General features: G+C 48.8%; 2 protein-coding genes across 9 annotated transcripts in view; one reads left to right on the top strand and one right to left on the bottom strand.

Moving 5' to 3' along the window:
- LGI4 (leucine rich repeat LGI family member 4) overlaps window positions 1–1,049 on the bottom strand; it is a 50,032-nt gene extending 48,983 nt beyond the window's left edge. For 2 of the 4 annotated variants that reach the window (XM_060185713.1, XM_060185715.1), the window contains exon 1: window positions 422–542. The gene's annotated coding sequence lies outside the window, so the exon portion shown is untranslated. Of the gene's footprint in view, window positions 1–421; window positions 543–610; window positions 724–841; window positions 888–999 lie in introns of those variants that run through there. The other 2 variants (XM_060185717.1, XM_060185716.1) reach the window with 2 other exon arrangements.
- On the top strand, window positions 166–16,695 carry FXYD5 (FXYD domain containing ion transport regulator 5). Of its 5 annotated transcripts, none has more exons than XM_016195354.2 (9): window positions 172–301; window positions 1,022–1,082; window positions 4,831–4,899; window positions 5,550–5,618; window positions 9,178–9,279; window positions 13,058–13,132; window positions 14,081–14,110; window positions 14,210–14,284; window positions 16,376–16,695. In XM_016195354.2, the coding sequence occupies exons 1-9, from the start codon at window positions 194–196 to the stop codon at window positions 16,423–16,425; spliced, it is 639 nt and encodes a 212-aa protein (XP_016050840.2). In that variant the 5' UTR covers window positions 172–193; the 3' UTR covers window positions 16,426–16,695. The 5 variants fall into 5 exon arrangements, with proteins under 5 accessions (XP_060041708.1, XP_016050840.2, XP_060041709.1 ...); XM_060185726.1 differs by lacking the exon at window positions 172–301 and adding an exon at window positions 642–774; XM_060185727.1 differs by lacking the exon at window positions 172–301 and adding an exon at window positions 791–876.
- The last annotated feature ends 3,461 nt before the right edge of the window (window positions 16,696–20,156 follow it).

Genomic DNA, 20,156 nt, shown 5'->3' with positions numbered 1-20,156 from the left:
ACCCCCGCTCCCCGGCGCCCCCATTCTCCAAAGGAGCTCTACCCAGGGAAGACCTGCTCCCCAAGCCCAACCTCCCCAACCTTTCCTCTCCCTTACCTCGCCCGCAGCCCTCAGGGTCCTCCTTCCACCACCACACTCCCCCCACCCCCCGCAGCCAACCGGCTCCCACCCAGGCCAGGAAGCCCAGGAGGAAATGACTGGGTCTGGCTGGGTCCCGCCCGCCGGCTCCCCTGGCCACACCCTCCGCCCGGCGCAGCCTCGTCGCCCTGCTCTCTCCGCCGCCAGCGACCCCGGCTCGAAAGTAAGTCTCCACTCGGCCCCGCCATTCCTGCGGGTTCACACCTCCTCCTAGCCCTGCTGGCTGAGGGGGGCAGAGGGCTGACCTTTCGCCTCCCCACTCCAAACCCCTATTCATGCCCACCTCTCTCCGTCTCTCCATGCCCAGGGGCTGCAACTGCTCTCCGCCTTCTGCCTCAGTTTCCCTCCTCGGCGCCATCCTTTCACCCCTTTCTCCCTCCAGCTCCCCCAACATCGCGTCTTCCGTCGCCCTGCAGCAAGGCCCCTGACACCGACTCACTTTTTCCTCTGAGATCAGGAGCCTATTACTCACTCTTCCTCTTTGAGGCTCCTCGGGGGAGCGCTCCCCCTTCTTCCTCTGCTGCACCCCACACCCGGGCTGGCCCGAGCAGGGTCTGTGACGCCGGAGGGAACCGCGAGCTGCTTCTCCGCTCCGGGGTGTACTGGGGCAGCCGCTGCTACCTGAACCCCAATTTGGTTGGATGCTCTAGCAGTCTCCCGGGACCTGCAGAGGGGAGGAGGGGCGTGGTGCCTGGGGACTCACGATTCTGAGACCTTCCTCTTTCCCCGGCAGCTTCTGTTAGCCCTGGCTGGGGGGTCGGGGGAGGTTAGTCCCCAAAGTCAGTGGGGTGCAGGGAAGGAGGCTGCAGACCCCCCCCCCACCCCGACCTCACCCCAGGACCTCGGGCCATCATGGCTAACCTGGCGCCTCCTCTTCCCCTAGATGTCTCCTTCTGGTCGCTTGTGTCTCCTCGTTGTGCTGGCTCTGATGCTTCCCGCCACAGGTAAGGTGGCCCCACCCCAACCTGTCTCCACCTTGCTTCCCAGGCCCAGCCCCTCCTCCAGTGCACCCCTCCCACCCAGCTGGCGTGCTTGGAGGCTGGGTCCCCTGCCATCAAGCCCTGACTGCCTGTACTGGTGACAGGAAGCTGGTGTCCTTCCCAGGGAGTAGGGCTGCCCCCTCCCCCCCCCACAACCCAGACCTGGTTAGCTGCTTCCAGCAAGTCTGGCTGAGGCTGTCCTGCTGAGCAGCCTCAGGTTCACCTCCAAGAAGCACTTGGGGAGTTTGGTTTGGCAGGGAGGCTAGTGTCCACGTTCTCCTTAGCAGCCAGGAACCCCGGGCTCTCAGCAGAGCAGCTCCCAGGGTGCCCAGAGGGGCAGCAGTGAGGCAGAGGGTGGGGCTTGGGACCAGTCCTGGAGTTGGAGATATCCCCCACCCTCAGACCTGGATAGTGCCTCTGGTGGGCAGTACCTGCCCTGGGAATTGCCTTGCTAAATGGTAAGTGCTGTGGGCGTTGGCTCCTCTCTGCTTCTGTCCAGATTCTGTGACAGATCAGGAAACTGAGGATCAGTGGTAGGCGGTTTTGTCCAGAGGCTGGTGAGCAGAGGAGCTAGAACCCAGAATAGACTTTCCAGTGAGGCTCCCTGCCCACGTTTCTCTTTGATAAATGATTCTCACACAGTCCTTCAGTCATTTGACAAGTGTTCACTGAACAGCTACTATGCACCAGCGTTTATTCTGTGGGCTGTGGTGGGGTGGGGTGGGGGCTTTGAAACTGGAGCTCACATGCTAGTTTTGAAATGTAGACAAAAAAGCAACCTGGCAGGAAATCATCACTAAGTGCGAGGAGGTGGTGGTGCCACAGAAGAAAACCAAGGAGGGCAGGGAGGACGATTTATATATGGCCACAGGGCCAGGCCATGACTCACATCCGGTTCAGTGCACACATTATCATGTGAGAGTTCAAGTCCCCCAGTCCACACCTGCAGGGAGAGAAGCTTCAGGAGCAGTGAAGTAGTGCTGCGGGTGTCTCGCTTTCTCTCTGTCCAGCTCGCTCTCCCTTTTTTGTTTTCTTTTTGTTATTTATTTATTTATTATTGGATAGAGACAGAGAGAAATTGAGAGGGGAGGGTAAATAGAGAAGGAGAGAGACAGAGAGACACCTGCAACTCTACTTCACCACTCATGAAGCTTCCCCCTGCAGGTGGGACCAGGGGCTTAAACCCGGGTCCTTACTCACTATAGTGTGTGCACTCAACTAGGTGCGCCACCGCCTGATGTGCTCTCTCTCCCTTTCCCTCTCTCTCTCTCTCTCTCTCTCTCTCTCTCTCTCCCTCTATGAAAAAGAAAGTAAACCTAAGGGATGGGTAGTGGCATACCTGGTAGAGTGCACACATTCTCATGTGCCAGGACCAGGATTTAAGCTCCTGGTCCCCACCTGCAGGCTAGTAGAGGCAGGGAGTTTCACAAGTGATGAAGCAGTGCTGTAGGTCTCTCCCCCCCCTGCCCCCCCCCGCCCCCCCGTCTCCTCTTCCCCTCTTTGTCCTATCAAAAATAAATAAATGTTTTTATTTTATTATTTTTAAAGGTTTTATTTATTTTCTTTTTCTATTAAAATTATTTATTTATTTATTACTGGGTAGAGACAGAGAGGAATTGAGAGGGAAGGGGGTGGTAGAGAGGGAAAAAGACAAAGAGACACCTGCATTCTTGCTTCACCACTCACAAAGCTTTCCCCCTGCAGGTAAAGACTGGGGGCTCAAACCTGGGTACCTTGTGTAGTGTAATGTGTGTGCTTAACCAGGTGCACCACCACCTGGCCTGATAGATAAGTGTTTTAAAAGACTGTCAGAATTAATGAACTGAGAGGCTGGAAGAAATGATCCAAAATAGAATACAGAAAAACATAGAAAATATATATACCAGGAGAACAAAAAAGGCCCCAGTCCCCATCTGCAAGGGGAAAACCCATGAATGGTGAAACAAGCCTGCCGGTGTCTCTGTTTCTTTCTCCCTCTATATCTCTCCCTCCCCTCTCAATCTCCCTCTGTCCTACCAAAATAAGCATTGGGCTGTTGGAAAAATCATGACATATTTTTTTCTAAGTTTTTCTTTCCTTTTTTTAAATTTTTATTTATAAAAAGGAAACACTGACAAAACCATAGGATAAGAGGGGTACAATTCCACACAACTCCCATCACCAGAACTCTGTATCCCATCCCCTCCCCTGATAACTTTCCTATTCTTTATCCCTCTGGGAGTATGGACCAAGGGACATTACAGAAAGTGGAAGGTCTGGCTTCTGTAATTGCTTCCCCATTGAACATGGGCGTTGACAGGTCGATCCATACTCCCAGCCTGTCTCTCTCTATCCCTAGTGAGTTGGGGCTCTGGTGAAGAGGGGCTCTGGGAAACACTGGTAGGGTCATCTGCCTGGGGAAGTCCAATTGGCATCATGGTAGCATCTGGAACCTGGCGGCTGAAAGAACAGTTAACATATAAAGCCAAACAAATTGTTGACTAATTTTCTAAGTTTTTCTACACAAAAATGTGCCATGACTTTTCCAATAACCCAATAAAATACAAAGAAACATTTTCTAGAAAATTAGATCTTTGGGGAGTTGGGCGGTAGCACATTGGGTTATGCACAAGTGGCACAAAGCACAAGGACCTGTGTAAGGATCCCTGTTCGAGCCCTCAGCTCCCCACCTTCAGGGAAGTCGCTTCACAGGCAGTGAAGCAGGTCTGCAGGTGTCTATCTTTCTCTCCCCCTCTCTGTCTTCCCCTCCTGTCTTCATTTCTCTCTGTCCTATCCAACAACAGAGACATCAATAATAACAACTACAATAATAAAACAACAAGGGCAACAAAAGGGAATAAATAAATAAATAAATAAGAAAATTAAATCTTTGGGAGTCAGGCAATTTCTCTCTGTCCTATTGAAAAAAAAAACATAAAAAAATGTCCCCTGGAGCAGTGGATTCCTAGTGCAGTCAGCAAGCCCCAGCAATAACCCTGGAAGCAAAAGAAAGAAAAAATAATAATAATAAAAAGAAAATTAGATCTTGAAAGAAAGGAAGGAAGAGAGAAAGAAAGAAAGAAAGAAAGCAAACCTGTGCTAACCCTGGTGACAATCAATCAAGAAAGGCTCAGTCTCAGGTGACAGATGGGAAGACACCACCGGAAGGTGGTAGATATAGCTAGATGTACTGGGACTGGGGGTGGCTGCTTAGTGGTAAGTGGGAGGGGCCGCAGGAAGGCCAGTTTTATTTTATTTATTTATTTATTTATTTATTTATTTGGTGGAGGGGATGCTTTGGAAGTACTAAGACGGTGGAAAGGGCAGATGACAGGGGATTGGATGGAGAGGACAAGTGTGGGCCAGGTGAGGGCTGGGTTTTGATTGGGATCAAGGTGGAGCAGGGTGGGGAGGAGGAGGAGGAGGAGGAGGAGGAGGGAGAGAAGTTACCACACCAAAGCTTCCTTCAATGTGGTGGGAGCCAGGCTCAAACCCAATACTCACATGACAAAGCAGTGTACTGTCCAGGTGAGCTATTTTGCAGCCCCATTTACATCTCAGAGCATTTTCAGGGACACGGATTGATGTCACCCAAACCAATCGATCTGCTTGCTAACAGCAGACGGGACCTTCTGAGCCACCCCAACATCTCAGAAGGGAGGACAAGGTGGGAGTGTTGTTGAGAAATGGGAAAACCAGAGGTTCCTCCCTGACTGAATTCTTGGTTTCCTAGGACAGGACACACCCATTCCTCCTACAGACTCAATTACTGTGAGCGATTATGACAAGACTCCAGTCCTAGGTAAGGGAAGAGGGATGAGTCATTGCTGATGACAACAGCACTGAAACCTACCTCAAGCTTGAACCCAAGGAGAGCATTTTTGAATTCATGCAACTGAAAAGACTAGGGAAAGACCTTCAGGTCTGGCTTGATCTAGGTGTTCCAATGATGCTATTGGGAGTGTGTTGGCTTAATTCTTAGGCAGCTTCTTTCTCAGAGGGGTCAGATGGCCCCAGCAGCCCGGGACTTCTGTCCTACTTGCTAAGACTCCAAAAAGAAGAGGATTCCCTCTTCTACAATCCCAGCAGGCATCCTCAAACTGATGATTAGGACCAGGCTGGAGTCAGTTGGCCACACAAAACTTAGTTACTGTGCCTGCTGGCACAAAAAGTTAATAAGGTCCTCTGTTCACTTGCAACTGGAGCAGGTACCAGCCCTGCTGGATGGAGAGGTGGGGGGGGGGTTCCCAGAGGGGGAGTTCAAGGGCAGGTGGAGGGGAGGCTGGAGCCCTGCTGTTATTGTACTGGGGCAGGGTAGCCAACCACCAGGGTCAAGAAGTCGCTTCTGTTGCATCAAAACTTGAGCTCCCATGCACCGGCCCTGCTCGACCATCCTTGACTTCTTCTCGCTTCCTCCCTACCCCTCTACCCTCCCCCCCCCATGCTCCCCAGTCCAGACTCCAGGCACAGGCCACTTGGAAGAGCAGTCCACACCTCCAAACCCACCCCCACAGCCTGAAGGTGAGTTGCACGGCAGGGGCAGGGCTCCCCTGCTTCCTCTGCCACCCAGAGCGCCTGCCCCCTGGCTCCTTTGGGGGCAGGGCATCTGGCCAACTCCTGCAAAGCCTTTGGAACTGCAGAGCTTGCATGCTGGCGGGGCACGCTCAGAAGCCCTCAGAGCATGGTGTGGCTGGGGACTCTGATGGCGCCCCTGTGCAGCCACCACCTGGGTCAAGGAGCAGAGCTGAGGGGGCCAAGCAGTGGCACACTGCTTGTAACATGAGTGCACATGTTACTGTGCTCAGGGACTCTGGTTCAAGCCCACAGCCCCTCCTCTGCGGGGGATGCTTCACAAGCTGTGAAATAGTGCTGCAGGTGTCTTTCTCTCCCCTCCCTTCTCAATTTCTCTCTGTCCTATAAAATAAGGAAAAAGGGGGACAAAAAAAAAGCCCCATCAATAACTTCGGTGGTGGCAATAAAAATAAATTCAACAACAAAAAGTAGAGCTTTGTGGGAACCCAGGTCACTGTGGGTTGCTAACTTATGTCTTCCTTTAATCTCTTTTCTGGTGTGTGTGTTGATGGGGCTGAGTTCTTTTCATTATTATTATTATTGTTATTATTATGACAATAGGCATATACACAGAGGTAGGCTCTACAGCACCAGAGCTGCCTCCAGTGCCATGGCACCTCCTATGTGGTGCTGGGGTTTTAGCCTGGGCAGTGCATATGGAAGTCAGGCATCTTATCTAGGGAGTCGTCCCTCCACCCTCCTCTTTTCTTCTTTGAATTTTCAAAACAGTTTTTTAAAAGATGTGCTTAGGGTGATCCGGGAGGTGGCACAGTGGATAAAGCATTGGATTCTCAGGCATGAGGTCCCAAGTTCAATCCCCAGCAGCACATGTACCAGAGTGATGTCTGGTTCTTTCTCTCTCCTCCTATCTTTCTCATAAATAAATTCTAAAAAAAAAAAAAAGAAAGAAAGAAAAAGAAGAAGATGTGCTTAGGGTGGCTGGGTGGTGGTGCACTGGGTTAACCACACATAGTATGAAGTGCAAGGACCCGTGCAGGGATCCAGGATTGAACCCCCAGCTCCTCACCTGCAGGGGGGTCGCTTCACAAGCGACGAAGCAGGTCTGCAGGTGTCTGTCTTTCTCTCTCTCCCTCTCTGTTTCCCACTCCTCTCTCAATTTCTCTGTTGTATCCAATAAATGGAAAAAAATGTCTTCCAGAAACAGTGAATTCATAGTGCTGGCACCGAACTCCCTTGAGAACCCTGGAGGCAAAAAAAAAAGTTCTTTGTAACAGTGGGGGAAGGAGAAAGAGAGTGAGAGGGAAGAGGGGGGAAAGAGAGAGAACCAGAGCATCACCCTGGAACATTCGATCATTGGAATTGAATTCAGGACCTCATGTTTGAGAGGCCATTGCTTTATCCACTGCACCTTCTCCCAAGTTGCTGAATCATTGTTAACTGTTTTCAGTAATAAAATAACTCAAAAGTGCTCTTCATTTGTATTTAGTGACAATGGCCATATATAAACATATTCTCCTGAGAAACAGTAGAAGCTCTGCAGGTGGCACAAAAGCCTTTGTTTATTTTCTGTCCTCCTCTGTTCTGTCTCTGAGAGATTCCCTATTGTCAGCATTGGATAGAGGCAGTTCCCAGTGATGCTGAGTCTATGAGTGTAAACTCCCTGGAGGACATATACTGACAAGGAGATGTGCTGACATAAGCTTAAGGACACTACAACTTGCTTTTTTATTTTTATGTACTAGTATGTTTGGATGATCTTCTCACACCCCTGTATAAGCACCAGTTTTGCTCTACTGGTGCGAAATATTCCCCAAGCCACCACTGCTAGTAAAATCACATGCGTTTTAATGAGCGTCTTGGCAGCCTCCAGTCTTTCCTGATGTCACAGCATGCACACTTGCCCCCTCCTCCGAGAAAACAGCACTTATCACTAAGGGCACTTACTGACTGCTGATCACAGTCCTTTTTTCCCTGTGTTACTTAGTCCTTACACAAACCCTAAGAGATAGAAACCACCATTATCCTCACTTTTGCTTCTCACAGAGAAGCAAACAGGTTCAGAGTCTGTCCCCCAAGGTGTCACAGCAAGTGAGTGGCACAGCTGGGACCAGGGCCCAGGAACATGCTTTTTTTGCTTTTTTGTTATTGCTATTGTTCTGAGGCTTCATTGCTTCCAGCTGACTTTTTCAGATGGGAAGGTGAGATAGAGAGTTAGTGAGAGGGCAGGAGATATTCTCACACCTGAGGCTCCAAAGTCCCAGGTTCATTCCCCCACACTACCTTAAACCAGAGCTGATCAGTGCTCGTGTGTGTGTGTGTGTGTGTGTGTGTGTGTGTGTGTGTGTGTGTATGAGAGAGAGAGAGAGAGAGAGAGAGAGAGGGAATGAGTGAAAAGACTGCAACACTGAGACTTCCTCCAATGAAGTGGGGAGCTGAGCTTGAACTTGGGTCATGCACATAGCAATGCAGCACACTATCCAAGTGCATTATCTTGTCAGTCCCTGGGAACCTGCTTTTACTCAATATGCTATGAGGTAAAGGAGAAGAATACTTGCTGGCATTTTTTTACTTCTTTCTTCTTTCTTCTCCTCTTTCTCTTTCTTTCTTTCTTTTTTTTTATATTTTATTTATTTATTCCCTTTTGTTGCCCTTGTTGTTTTATTGTTGTAGTTATTATTGTTGTGGTCTTCGTTGTTGGATAGGACAGAGAGAAATGGAGAGAGAGGAGGGGAAGACAGAGAGGGGGAGAGAAAGACAGACACCTGCAGACCTGCTTCACCACCTGTGAAGCGACTCCCCTGCAGGTGGGGAGCCGGGGTTCGAATTGGGATCCTTATGCCGGTCCTTGTGCTTTGCGCCACCTGCGCTTAACCCGCTGCGCTACAGCCCGACTCCCTCTTTCTTTCTTTCTTTCTTTTTTTTTTTTTTTGCCACCAGGATTATCATTTAGTCTCATTGCCTGAATGATGCCACAATTCCAGGTGGATTTTTTTTTTTTTTTTAGAAAAACTGAGAGATAGGAAGATAAAGTTAAGATACCTGTAGTCCTGCTAGTTAAGCTTACCCCTGCAGGTGGGGATGGGGGTGGGGAGGTTCAACCTGGGTCCTCGAATATGCTTAATGTGTGCACTCCACCAAGTGCACCGCCACCCAGCCCCTTGTTTCATTTTAAAATTTTATCTATTTAACAAAACATACTATATGTAAACACACACACACAGAGGGAGAGAGAGAGAGAGGGAGAGCACCACCCAGGTACATACAATGTCAAGGGATCAAGGGATGGAAACAGAAATTGGGGCATGCAAGGTCGATGCTCTTCCAGCTGAACCATCTCCTGGCTGTCTGACATTTGCTTTAAGAGCCATTCAGGAAAATGTGCCAATGGGCGTCTCCTTAGCCCCCACAGTGACACTTGGTTCATGAGTGGCTGTGACTCTGCCCTAGGTGGGGAGGGGCCCTGCCACTCTAGAGCACCCCCTACCCTCCCATCCCTGACTCACCATTTCTTCCCTGCATCTCCTTTTCTCTCTCTTTCTGACTGAAGAAGAAACAACTCTGAACCCAAGAGAGAGCCTGACTCTGAGCCTGACTGAAAGAGACGTGCTGCTCACTCCCACCACAGGGAAGGACACGCAGTCCACGCAAGGTACTACCTGAGACTCAGCATGGCAGCAGGGGGGGTTTCTTACTTCCATCTGGGAGACTGGGGAGAGAGCATAATGAGTCTGCAAAAGACTATCATGCCTGAGACTCTGAGGGTCCAGGTTCAATCCCTAGCATCACCATAAGCCAGTGCTGAGCAGTGCTCTAGTCTCTCTCTCTCTTTTTTTCTCTATCTCCAATAAATAAATAAAATATTCTAAAAAATTCCATCTGGGTAGGGGGTGCGGAGGGTGGCAGACCCAGTTAAGTACCCATAGTACTTATTAAGTGCAAGGACTCAAGCAAGGATTCGGGTTTGAGCCCCTAGCTTGACACCTTCAGGGGATATGCTTCACAAGCTGTGAAGCAGGTCTGATGGTGTCTATCTTTCTTTCTCCCTCTCTGTCTCCTCCTCCCCTCTCAATTTCTGTCCTATCAAGTAAAACAGAAAAAAAAAAGTTAAAAATGGCCACCAGTAGCAGTGGAGTAATAGTGCTAGCACTGAGCCCCAGCAATAACCCTGGAAGGAAAAAAAAAATCCATCCAGGTCAGCCCCGCCTGAGTGTCTCCTCAGACACCATACGGGGGAACTGTTAATACATTTTCCAGCACTTTTTTTTTGTTTTGGTCTGGACTGTGCTCAAAGGTTCTTGGGAAGCTCTGAGTTAAAACAAGATATTTCTGGGAAGCAGGGCTACTTGGAGTCTCCATAAAGTTTATTGGCAGCCAGTAATCCTGTCTAGCTCAGATTGCTCCAGGGCAGGTACTGTGAGTGTTGCTCTGGGCCTGTCTTTTTGTTTAAGCAGGAGCATTTCAGTTGCAAAAATACAGAAAACCCAACTTAAAAGGGGGGGGGGGAGGACAGGCAATGGTGCATTGGGTTAAGTGCACATACTACAAAAGTGCAAGGACCTGCGAAAGGATCCCAGTTTGAGCCCTTGGCTCTTCACCTGCAGGGGAGTCACTTCACAAGTAGTGAAGCAGGTCTGCAGGTGTCTATCTTTCTCTCCCTCTATCTCCCCCTCCTCTCTCAATTTCTCTCTGTCTTATCCTATAAAATGGAAAAAATGGCCACCACCAGGGGCAGTGGATTCGGAGTGCTTGCACCAAGCCGGTGATAACCCTGGAGGCGATAAAAAGGGAAAAAAGAGACATGTTGTTTGTATATCTACTGTTAAGTCCAGAGGTGTGGATTTCAGGTATGGTTGGGTCAAGGACCTGGAGCATGGGTTACCATCACTGATTTGCTCCCTTTCTGTCAGCTCTGTGGTCCACACTTTCAGGAAGCTTTTGCCAACTCTTGATGGCAAAGATGGCTCATAGTTCTAAACTTAGGCTGCAACTTTCACAGCTATTTTTTTTTTTTCTACCAGAGCACTGCTCATCTCTGGCTTATGGTAGAGAATTGAACCTGGGACTTTGGAGCCTCAGGGATTAGAGTCTCTTTGCATAACCATTATGCTATCTATCTCTGTCCTGCAGTTTTGTTTTTTTTTTTAAGGTGTTCATTTATTTCATGAAAGCAAGGGATAGTTAAAGAAAGGAGGGAGAGAGAGAAAGAGAGGCCAGAGCAGCATTCTGATATATGTAGTGCCAGGAGTCAAATGTGGGACCTTGTGCTTGGAAATCCGAAGCTCTACCACTGCACCCCTGAACATACCATCCCTCCTTCCCCCTGACCCAGGTGGGTCTCTCATTATCTGCAGCTCAAGGCCTAGCACTGGCTCTTATTGGTCCACCTGGGTTCACATGCCCAAGTCTGTCCAATGGGAGCCAGGCAGTCAAGGACTGTTAACAGGACGTCAGGCCCCAACCATGAGGATTGGGGAACAGGGATCTAAGGAATGGGATCCAGACTGCCAGAACCAGAACCACACAAACCAAGAAGAGTCTGGAGAAAGATGGCTCCCTGGGGACCACGGCACTAATGTTACCAGAGGTGTGGGAGAGGGGGCTGAGTGGGAGTGCCCCCAGTATCTCCTGTGTCATTCTGATGACTCCTATTAGAGAAGCAACCCCCACAAGCAGTGAAGCAGAGGGTTTGCAGGTGTCTGTCTCTCTCTCTCTCTCTCTCTCTCTATCTGCTTCTATCCAATAAAAGAAAGAAGAAGAAGAAAAAAAAAGGGAAACATGGCTGCCAGGAATGATGGGTTTGTTGTGTAGGTACAGAGTCCCAGAGATAACCTAGTGCCAAAAACAAACAAAATGGATCTGTCTTGAAAGATGGCAGTTATTCTGTTTTGCACAGAAGTGCTTCTGAAGGGAGGTGTCTGCACTTCCAAACTGAGAAAATATTTCCTTCCTTCCTTCCTCCCTTTCTTCCTTAACTTCCTCCCTTCCTCCCTCCCTCCCTCCCTCCCTTCCTTCCTTCCTTCCTTCCTTCCTCCCTTCCTCCCTTCCTCCCATCTTTTTTAGATGGAGACAGAGTCAGAATGAGGAGGGGGGGAGAGAGAGAGACTATAGCACTGAAGCTTTCTTTAATGTGGTAGGGGCTGGGCTCAAACTTGGGTGGTGCACATGGCAAAGCAGCACATTATCCAAATGAGCTATTTTACTAGCCCTATTTTCTCATCTCTGAATTTGCTGACTTTTGGTTCTTGCTGACCTGAATTTCTCTTGTGTGCTCTTTTTGGCCATTGGTAGCAGAGATTCACTTAAGTGGAGGTTGCCAAGAGTGTTGAGAGGCTCGGAATCTCCCAAGATTGTGCACAAAAGACACCACCCATAGTGCCCCTTCCTCCCGCACCTCTGCGTCCCCCACCTTTGTTGTTTCCCCAATGCTGAGCTTGTCTTCCACAGAGCAGGGCTGTGTGCTCCCCCTTGTGGCTGGGCTAGAGCAGAAGACTACCTACCTGGGAAGCAGGAGAAACATTTAAAAATGAAATAGGGAGTTGGGCCGTAGCAGTGGGTTAAGCGCACATGGCGCGAAGAGCAAGGACTGGCATAAGGATCCCGGTTGGAGCCCCCGGCATTGGAGTCGCTTCACAGGCGGTGAAGCAGGTCTGCAGGTGTCTCTCCTCTTCTCTGTCTTCCCCTCCTCTCTCTTCATTTCTCTCTGTCCTATCCAACAACAACAGTAATAACTACAACAATAAACAAGGGCAACAAAAGGAAATAAATAAATATAAAATAATAAAATAAAATAATAAATTAGATGAACTCTCTGGTGTTTTGGCCTGGGAGAAGAGGCGATATTCAAAATGTTTGTTTTTTATTTTTGGATAGAGGCAGAAGTTGAGAGGGAAGGGGGAGATCAAGAGGGTAAGAGAGACACTTGCAGCCTTGCTTCACCACTTGTGAAGCTTTCTGCCTGCAGGTGAGGACTGGAGGCTTGAACCCTGGTCCCTGAGTATTGTAATGTGTGTGTGTAGCCAGTTGTGTCGCTGTCAGGCCCTCAAAATGTTTTGTGGCAAATAGTCTCAGTCTATGTAACTGGACCCTGGGCCTTGGAGTACCACCTACCCTGTAACAGGGAGGACCTTTTACTTCCTGGGTTAAGGAGTTGGCCAGAAAACCCCAGGAATGGAACCAGAAGCTCCTCAAGGGTTTATGCTGTTGGTCTCAACCAGAGGGTCCAGTCTTGTTTCAATATTTCCATACCTGCTACTTCCTACTTCTGGAGTTGGAGGGTGGGTAGCTGAGCCTGCACATTGGATGTGTAGGCACGGGAGAGGGATTTCTCCCAGATACAGATGTTCAATGGTGTCCCCTTGTTTCTGTTCCCACTGCTCACTCCTGCCACCCCATCATCTGCTGGCCACTCCCTGGCAATCCCACAAAAGGCACCACACCTTCCAAGAAACAAACCCCAGACAAAGATTCCAGGATGAACCCTGCCCCACAAGATGGATCAACTGGTGAGTAACTCCCTCCCAGATAAGAAATAGACCCTTTCCTTCTGTCTGTGTAGTACCTGGGATGCTCTCTATTCCAGCTTCTGAAATACTGCCCAGCACAGAACAGACCTCAGTAAACATGTGTTGGGTGAACACATGGCTTCCAGCTTGGCAGGGGCTGGAAGCAGAGTATAGGGTAAGCATGCACTAAATGTCCAAGTAGATGATTAAATACCAACCACTGTGAAGAAACTCAGTTTCAAAACAAATTGTAGCCATGCATTTGACTGCAAGTTGGAAGTGGTATCCTGGGCCCAGCTGGGTGGTTGTCTGCTCTTAGTTGGTTCAATTTGGGGGCAGCAGGAAGGTCTGCTTCGATAGCATCTTGATAGTCCCTTCAAGGTCTTCACTTCTTGCCCAGCCAAACAGTGCACAAAGGGAAATGATAAGCCCACAGGTCACATAGAAAGTTCATTCGTGGGAGTCGGGTGGTAGTGCACCGGGTTAAGCTCACGTGGAGCAAAGTGCAAGGACCGGCGTAAGGGTCCCGGTTCCAGCTCCTGGCTCCCCACCTGCAGGGGAGTCGCTTCACAGGTGGTGAAGCAGGTCTGCAGGTGTCTATCTTTCTCTCCCCTCTCTGTCTTCCCCTCCGCTCTCCATTTCTGTCTGTCCTATCCAACAATGACGACATCAATTACAACAATAATTAAAAAAAGAAAAGAAATTGAGAGGAAAGAGGATGAAAGAGAGGGAGAGAGACAGAGACACCTGTAACACTGCTTCACTACTTGCAAAGCTTTCCCCCTACAGGTGGGGACCATGGGACTTGAACCTAGGTCCTTCCTTGTGTATTATAACGTGTGCTCAACAAGGTGTGCCACCACCTGGTCTCCTCCCTGACTCTCAGTCTGAGACTCACTCCACAAACTGTTGCTGATCTCCTACTTGTTTCCTGTCTCTACCCTCCAGGTTCAAATGAGGAGAACCCTTTCTACTATGGTAAGTTCCCAGGTAAGGCTGGGGTGGGGGGTGATTTGGAAGTAGGGGAGAAAGAGCGAGGGGCCCTCTCACCAAGTTCCTCTGCTTTTCTCTCCACAGATGTGTACACGCTCCGGAAACGGGGTTTGCTGATTGCAGCTGTGCTGTTCATCACGGGCATTGTCATCCTCACCAGTGAGAAGGGAGTCGGGCAGAGCAGAGGGGCAACAAGTTGGGAGGCACAGGAGGGGGAGCCTGGGTTTGATCTCTGAGTGAGGGGTAGTCATTTATTTATTTGTCTCTATTTATTTAAGTATATTTTTATATAGAAGCAGAGAGAGAAAGAGAGAGTAGTGAAAAGATGGCACCGAGGCTTTCTTCAGTGCAGTGAGGGCTGAGTTCGAACCTGGGTCAAGCACATGGCAAAGAAACACTCTCAAGTGAGCTAAATATCTTACCAGCTCTCTGGCACATTTTTTTGAGAGGTAACTTCTTTATAGTTGCTGAGCAAGGTTGTTAGCCCTGCATTTATACAAAACCACCCTAGAAATCCTGATTCCATAGAAGAATCTTATTTAGCTCTCAATTCTATAGTTTGGAGATGTAGGCTGGGATCAGCCACATGATAGTTTTATTCATAGGACAAAGGTTAGCAGGGAGTTCTGCTTCTAAGGGTATCTGGGGTTCTTTCTCACGGTGTGATTTCATCCTCCCGTGGGCTAGCCTGGGCTTGTTCACCTGGTGGTGACAAGGGTCTAAGAGACATGCAGGCTCAGAGCTTGCCGTTGTAACTTTCGTTGGGCAAAACAGGTCTCATAAGCCAGATTCATTCAAGGGGTCAGGAAGTAGATACCACCTCTTGATAGTTAGAGGGGCAAAGTCATATTGCAAGGGAGCAGGGCACTAACAAGGAGGGGGCCATTTCTGTAGTCAACATTCCACGCCAGGGATACATTGCACACTACCCTGGTAGAGGACATAAGAAGTGAATGAGAGGGAGTCGGGCGTAGCTCAGCGGGTTAAGCGCAGGTGGCGCAAAGCACAACGATTGGCATAAGGATCCCGGTTCAAGCCCCCGGCTCCCCACCTGCAGGGGAGTCGCTTCACAGGCGGTGAAGCAGGTCCACAGGTGTCTATCTTTCTCTACCCCTCTCTGTCTTCCCCTCCTCTCTCCATTTCTCTCTGTCCTATCCAATAATGATGACAGCAATAACAACAACAACGATAAACAACAAGGGCAACGAAAGGAAAAGAAAGAAAGAAAGAAAGAAAGAAAGAAAGAAAGAAAGAAAGAAAGAAAGAAAGAAAGAAAGAAAGAAGTGAATGAGACTCAAACCTGAGTCCTGTGTGAGGTAATAGAGACACCCTGTGTGGTGAGCTACTCCCTTAGCCCAATACTCAGTTTTTTATTGTTACAGATTAAGTAAGGCACATGAGGGTCCTGCGATTGCAAGCTGTCTGTTAAACTGTAACTACACTCAGTTTCATTCGTCTCTGGTCCAACCTCCTTATCAGGCACACTGGCACTGCTGTGTGTTTTTACCCTAAGGCAGAGGCGAGGGAGAAACATTAATGGACATGAGGAGGTGGTTAACCCACTTTTGATCTGCTTTGAATCTGGGGTAAAACACTGAGGGTTGGGTTGACCTCTGTCAAGGTCAGCATGTGTTTAGTGCATCTGTCTTTGTGTAAGGTGGTATTCTCCCCTATGGGAAAGGTGAAGCTCAGAGAGGTGAGGGGTTTACCCAATACATGTGAAGCCACCACAGGCAGGTAAGCCTGGTGCCCTGCCGGTAGTACTATCTCCCCATCACCCACTGCTGCCTTAGTTGTTGTTCTCATCGCTGGTCTCCTCCGTGAGAAAGTCACCCCAGCAAGGTTTCTGTTTACATTCTGACAGAAGGTACAAGATCTGTATTTGCTGAGTGGTGAATGACATAGAGTTCAGACTTTTTTTTTTTCAGAGAGAGAGACCAATACAGTACCAAAGCTTCCTTCAATGTAGTGGGGACAGGGCTCCAACCTGGCCCTCTCACATAGTCAAGTAGTGCACTAGCCAGATGAGGTATTTGGCTGGCCCAGCATGGGTTTACAAAAGGTTGCTCTGTGGGAATTGGAGTCTCCTCCCTGAGGGGAGTGTGTGTGTGTTGTGTGTGTGGGAGGGGTCGGGGTAAGGGGAGACTGGGCTGCCCCCCCAGTGCTTTTCCCAGAGCTGGTGCCTCCTGGAGGCGGGATTGCAGGGCCTCACCCCCATCCCTGCTTGTGACTTAGCCCCTCTTCCTGCAGGTGGCAAGTGCAGGCAGTTGCCTCAGTTATGCCAGAAGAACCGTAGGTGAGCCCATCAGAAGTGGGGGCAGAGGACCTACTGAAGCCCTGACACCCAGCCGCTACCGCCTTCCGTGCCTGCTGCCCCTTTGTCCCCCACCACTCCCTCACCTGGAAACTACAGAGTGGACAGTGAAGCCCCACTGTGGAGACAGAAGCAGATGGATCCCGAACTGGGTCAGAGTCCCTGACCCTGGCCTCATGGCTGCCCAGTACCCCTGGTGCTGCCCCCCAAGTTATTGATGCTGCTCAGACAAAAAGTAAAACTACCGTGGTCCTTGCTCTGTGGTCTCTGGTCGTTCCACAGGAAGGTAACAGTCAAATAAGGGGGTTACATTCATTGTGAATTAGGCCAGCCTGCAGCGAGGTGGGAGGGGCTGAGGAAGGCTGCACGGGCTTTCTCATGGGCTCAGAGCTGGATTCTGGATTTGCTACCACCCTACCCCCACCCCCACAGTTTGACCCCTGGTCTGGTCTGTGCACAGAGTCCCTGGAAACTGAGAGAGCACAGATGGAGGTTCCTGGCTTGCTGTGGCATCCTTTTCCTTTCCTTCTTCCCAGAGCACTGTTCAGCTCTCACTTCTGGTGGTGCAGGTGATTGAATTTGGAACTCAGAGCCTCAGGCATGAAAGTCTTTTGCAGAACCGTTATGCTCTCTTTTCTCCTCAGTCCCTTAAAAAAAAAGTTTATTGACCTGCCAACACCCATGTTCAACGGGGAAGCAATTACAGAAGCCAGACCTTCCATCTTCTGCAACCCATAATGTCCCTTGGTCCATACTCCCAGAGGGATAAAGAATAGGAAAGCTATCAGGGGAGGGGATGGGATATGGAGTTCTGGTGGTGGGAATTGTACTCCTCTTATCCTATGTTTTTTTGTCAGTGTTTCTGTTTTATAAATAAAAATTTTAAAAAAATTTAAGTTTATAGCATGAATGAGAGAATCAGAGATTAAACTTAGGACCTCATGCTTTTAAATCCAGTGCTCCAGCTACTTTCCAGGCCACTGATTTTTTTTTCCTCTTTTGTTGCCCTTGTTTTTCTTTATTGTTGTTGTAGTTGTTATTATTGTTGTTGTTATTGATGTTGTCATTGTTAGAACAGAGAGAAATGGAGCGAGGAGGAGAAGACAGAGGGAGAGAAAGACAGACACCTGCAGACCTGCTTCACCACCTGTGAAGTGACTCCCCTGCAGGTGGGGAGCCAGGGGCTCAAACCAGGATCCTTATGCTGGTCCTTGTGATTCACGCCACCTGTGCTTAACCTGCTGCGCTACCACCCGACTCCTAGGCCACTGATTTTTAAGGTATAATTTATTTCTATATGAAGAGAGAGAGACCCTAGAATACTGCTCAGTTCTGGTGTAAAGTAGTCCTGGGTATTGAACCTACAACCTCTAGGGACATCAGACATGCAAGTTGGTGCTCTTAAGAGGCTGAGCAATCTATCTTTTGTCTCTTCCTTCCTTCCAATTTTGGTTCCCCTCAGTACCTTGAGGGGTGTCACCACCAGTGTGGACACTCCAGTGCACTTCTCATCTTTATCCCCACCCCAATCCACAGGTGACCTGGTTTTAAATTATTTATGGGAGCTGTAGGTAGAAATTCCAGAGACCTAGGGCTCAGCTAAGAAAGGCACAAGTTCTGGTGGGCCCTTCCAGAAGGCTCTCGAGTTCTGCACCCACAGGAGGGCTCAGACAGATGGGCCAGAGTGGGCCTCTGACGTGCAGGTCGGGACAGGGACCTCTGCTCACATCCAGGGTCACAGCCAAAGTAAAGAGACAAAGCTCTGGCCACAGGTGGTTGCATAAGTGTTTCACAAACGTCAGGCTCCACCGCCTGAGGATGGGTTACAAAATCAGTGGACTGTGGGGAGCAGAACGAAGAATAAAACGAACCGTGAAATGAGAAAATCTCAGTCTATGTAATATGATCGTGGTCTATATGTAAATATACATTTTCCACATTTCCATCCCACCCCTGTTACTATTCAGTTTATTTATTTTTATTTTTTATATTTATTTATTTATTCCCTTTTGTTGCCCTTATTTTATTTTTTAATTTATTTTTTATTTAAGAAAGGATAAATTAACAAAACCATAGGGTAGGAGGGGTACAACTCCACACAATTCCCGCCACCAGCTCTCCGTATCCCATCCCCTCCCCTGATAGCTTTCCCATTCTCTATCCCTCTGGGAGCATGGACCCAGGGTCGTTGTGGGTTGCAGAAGGTGGAAGGTCTGGCTCCTTGAGTCAATTCTCCTTTAACTTAAATACATTTAGAAAAGTTCTTTTTTAGGTTTATTTATTTATTTGTGATGGGGAAAGAGAGAGAGGCCCAGAGCATCACTCTGGTGCATTGCAGTGACAGGGATTGAGACCTCATGCTTGAGGTTGTTTTACCTGCTGTACTACCTCCTAAGCCATTATATCTGTTTTTAAAAAAAACCCACAAGAGGCTAGGTGATGGTGTACCCAGTTGAGCACACCCATTGCCATGTGCAGGAACCCAGGTTCAAGCCCCCTATTCCCACCTAGGAGAAGCCTCACAAGTGGTGAAGATGTCTCTTCCCCACCCCCCTCTCCCTCTCTATTTCTCTCTGTCTGAAAGAGAAAGAAGACAGAATAATATGTAATAAGCAGCACTGCTTGAAATAAACAAGAGAACATTTTAAAGATAAACCCAATGAAAAACAAACAAAGGAAAAACTAGCAAATCCTTACTGATAAGCAGCTGCTGGCCAGGGCTATGAGCCAGAGGCCAGAGTTTACCCAGCTAGAGGAGACAATCTAGTGTCAGGGGTGTGATTGTCAGTCACCCAGTTACCCAAGGAGTCTAGGCTTCACTTCTGGCACTAACTGTGAGCTCCAGGGTCCCCAAGATCACCCTGGGGTCAAGAGCCATGGAACCCATGGATAGCTGTTTTGTCCACAGCCGTGTTGATTATATGACAGCAACATATTAATAGCACACATATTATTACAGTGGAAACAACCAGGTTAAAATTAGCCAAGATGTTTGGGACAGAGTCCAGGAGAGGGCCAGGCACAGTGCTTCCAGCCTTTCTTCCCAGTGGAGCTGTGGACATGATTGTCCATCCATGTAGTGCCTTAGTTCTAGCCCCTCCAGAGGGTCCCAAACTCCACCATCAGTCACCTTGTTTCTAAACTACTCATTGGGCTGGGTGGTGGTGCACTCTGTAGCGTGTACACATTCATGTGACAGGACGTGGATTCAAGTCTCTAGTCCTTACTTGCAGGGAGAAATCTTAATGCATGGTGAAGCAGGTCTGCAGGTGTCTGCCTCTCTAGAGCCGTCTCTATCTCTTCCTTTTCTCCGAATTTCCCTGTCTCTATTCTATAAATAGATACATAAATAAAATATAAGAAGAAGGAGAAGAATGAGAAGGAGGGGGAGAATGAAGAGGAGGAGGAGGAGGAGGAGGAGGAGGAGGAGGAGGAGGAGGAACTACCCAAGAGGACCCAAGCTCCCTCAGGGAAAACTTCTGAGGAAGATGTTCTCAGATTTTAGAGATCACCTTTCAGGAACTGAGGGTAAAAACCAGATATCTCTTTGACTGAAATTAATACCTTGCTGCACAGAAGCTTTCTCCTTCATACCCATTTGGTGGATGAAAAGATACTCAGAAAGTGTAGTTCAGCAGGTAGAGTGTAGAACTAACCAGAGAGAGAGAGAAAGACAGGTGTTTTATAGACTGTAAGAGTATTATTATGGGCAGGAAA

The sequence above is a fragment of the Erinaceus europaeus genome, chromosome 2 (assembly GCF_950295315.1).
Source record: "Erinaceus europaeus chromosome 2, mEriEur2.1, whole genome shotgun sequence".
Classification (NCBI taxonomy): Eukaryota; Metazoa; Chordata; class Mammalia; order Eulipotyphla; family Erinaceidae; genus Erinaceus; species Erinaceus europaeus.
This window is presented reverse-complemented; position numbering and strand designations above follow the sequence as displayed.

Bases quoted from the DNA above. Each gene is read 5' to 3' on its own strand.
- FXYD5 (XM_016195354.2), top strand. From the start codon at position 194: ATGACTGGGTCTGGCTGGGTCCCGCCCGCCGGCTCCCCTGGCCACACC. The intron at 5,619-9,177 runs GTGAGTTGCACG...TTCTGACTGAAG, and splicing joins CCCACCCCCACAGCCTGAAG to AAGAAACAACTCTGAACCCA. The intron at 9,280-13,057 runs GTACTACCTGAG...ATCCCACAAAAG, and splicing joins GGACACGCAGTCCACGCAAG to GCACCACACCTTCCAAGAAA.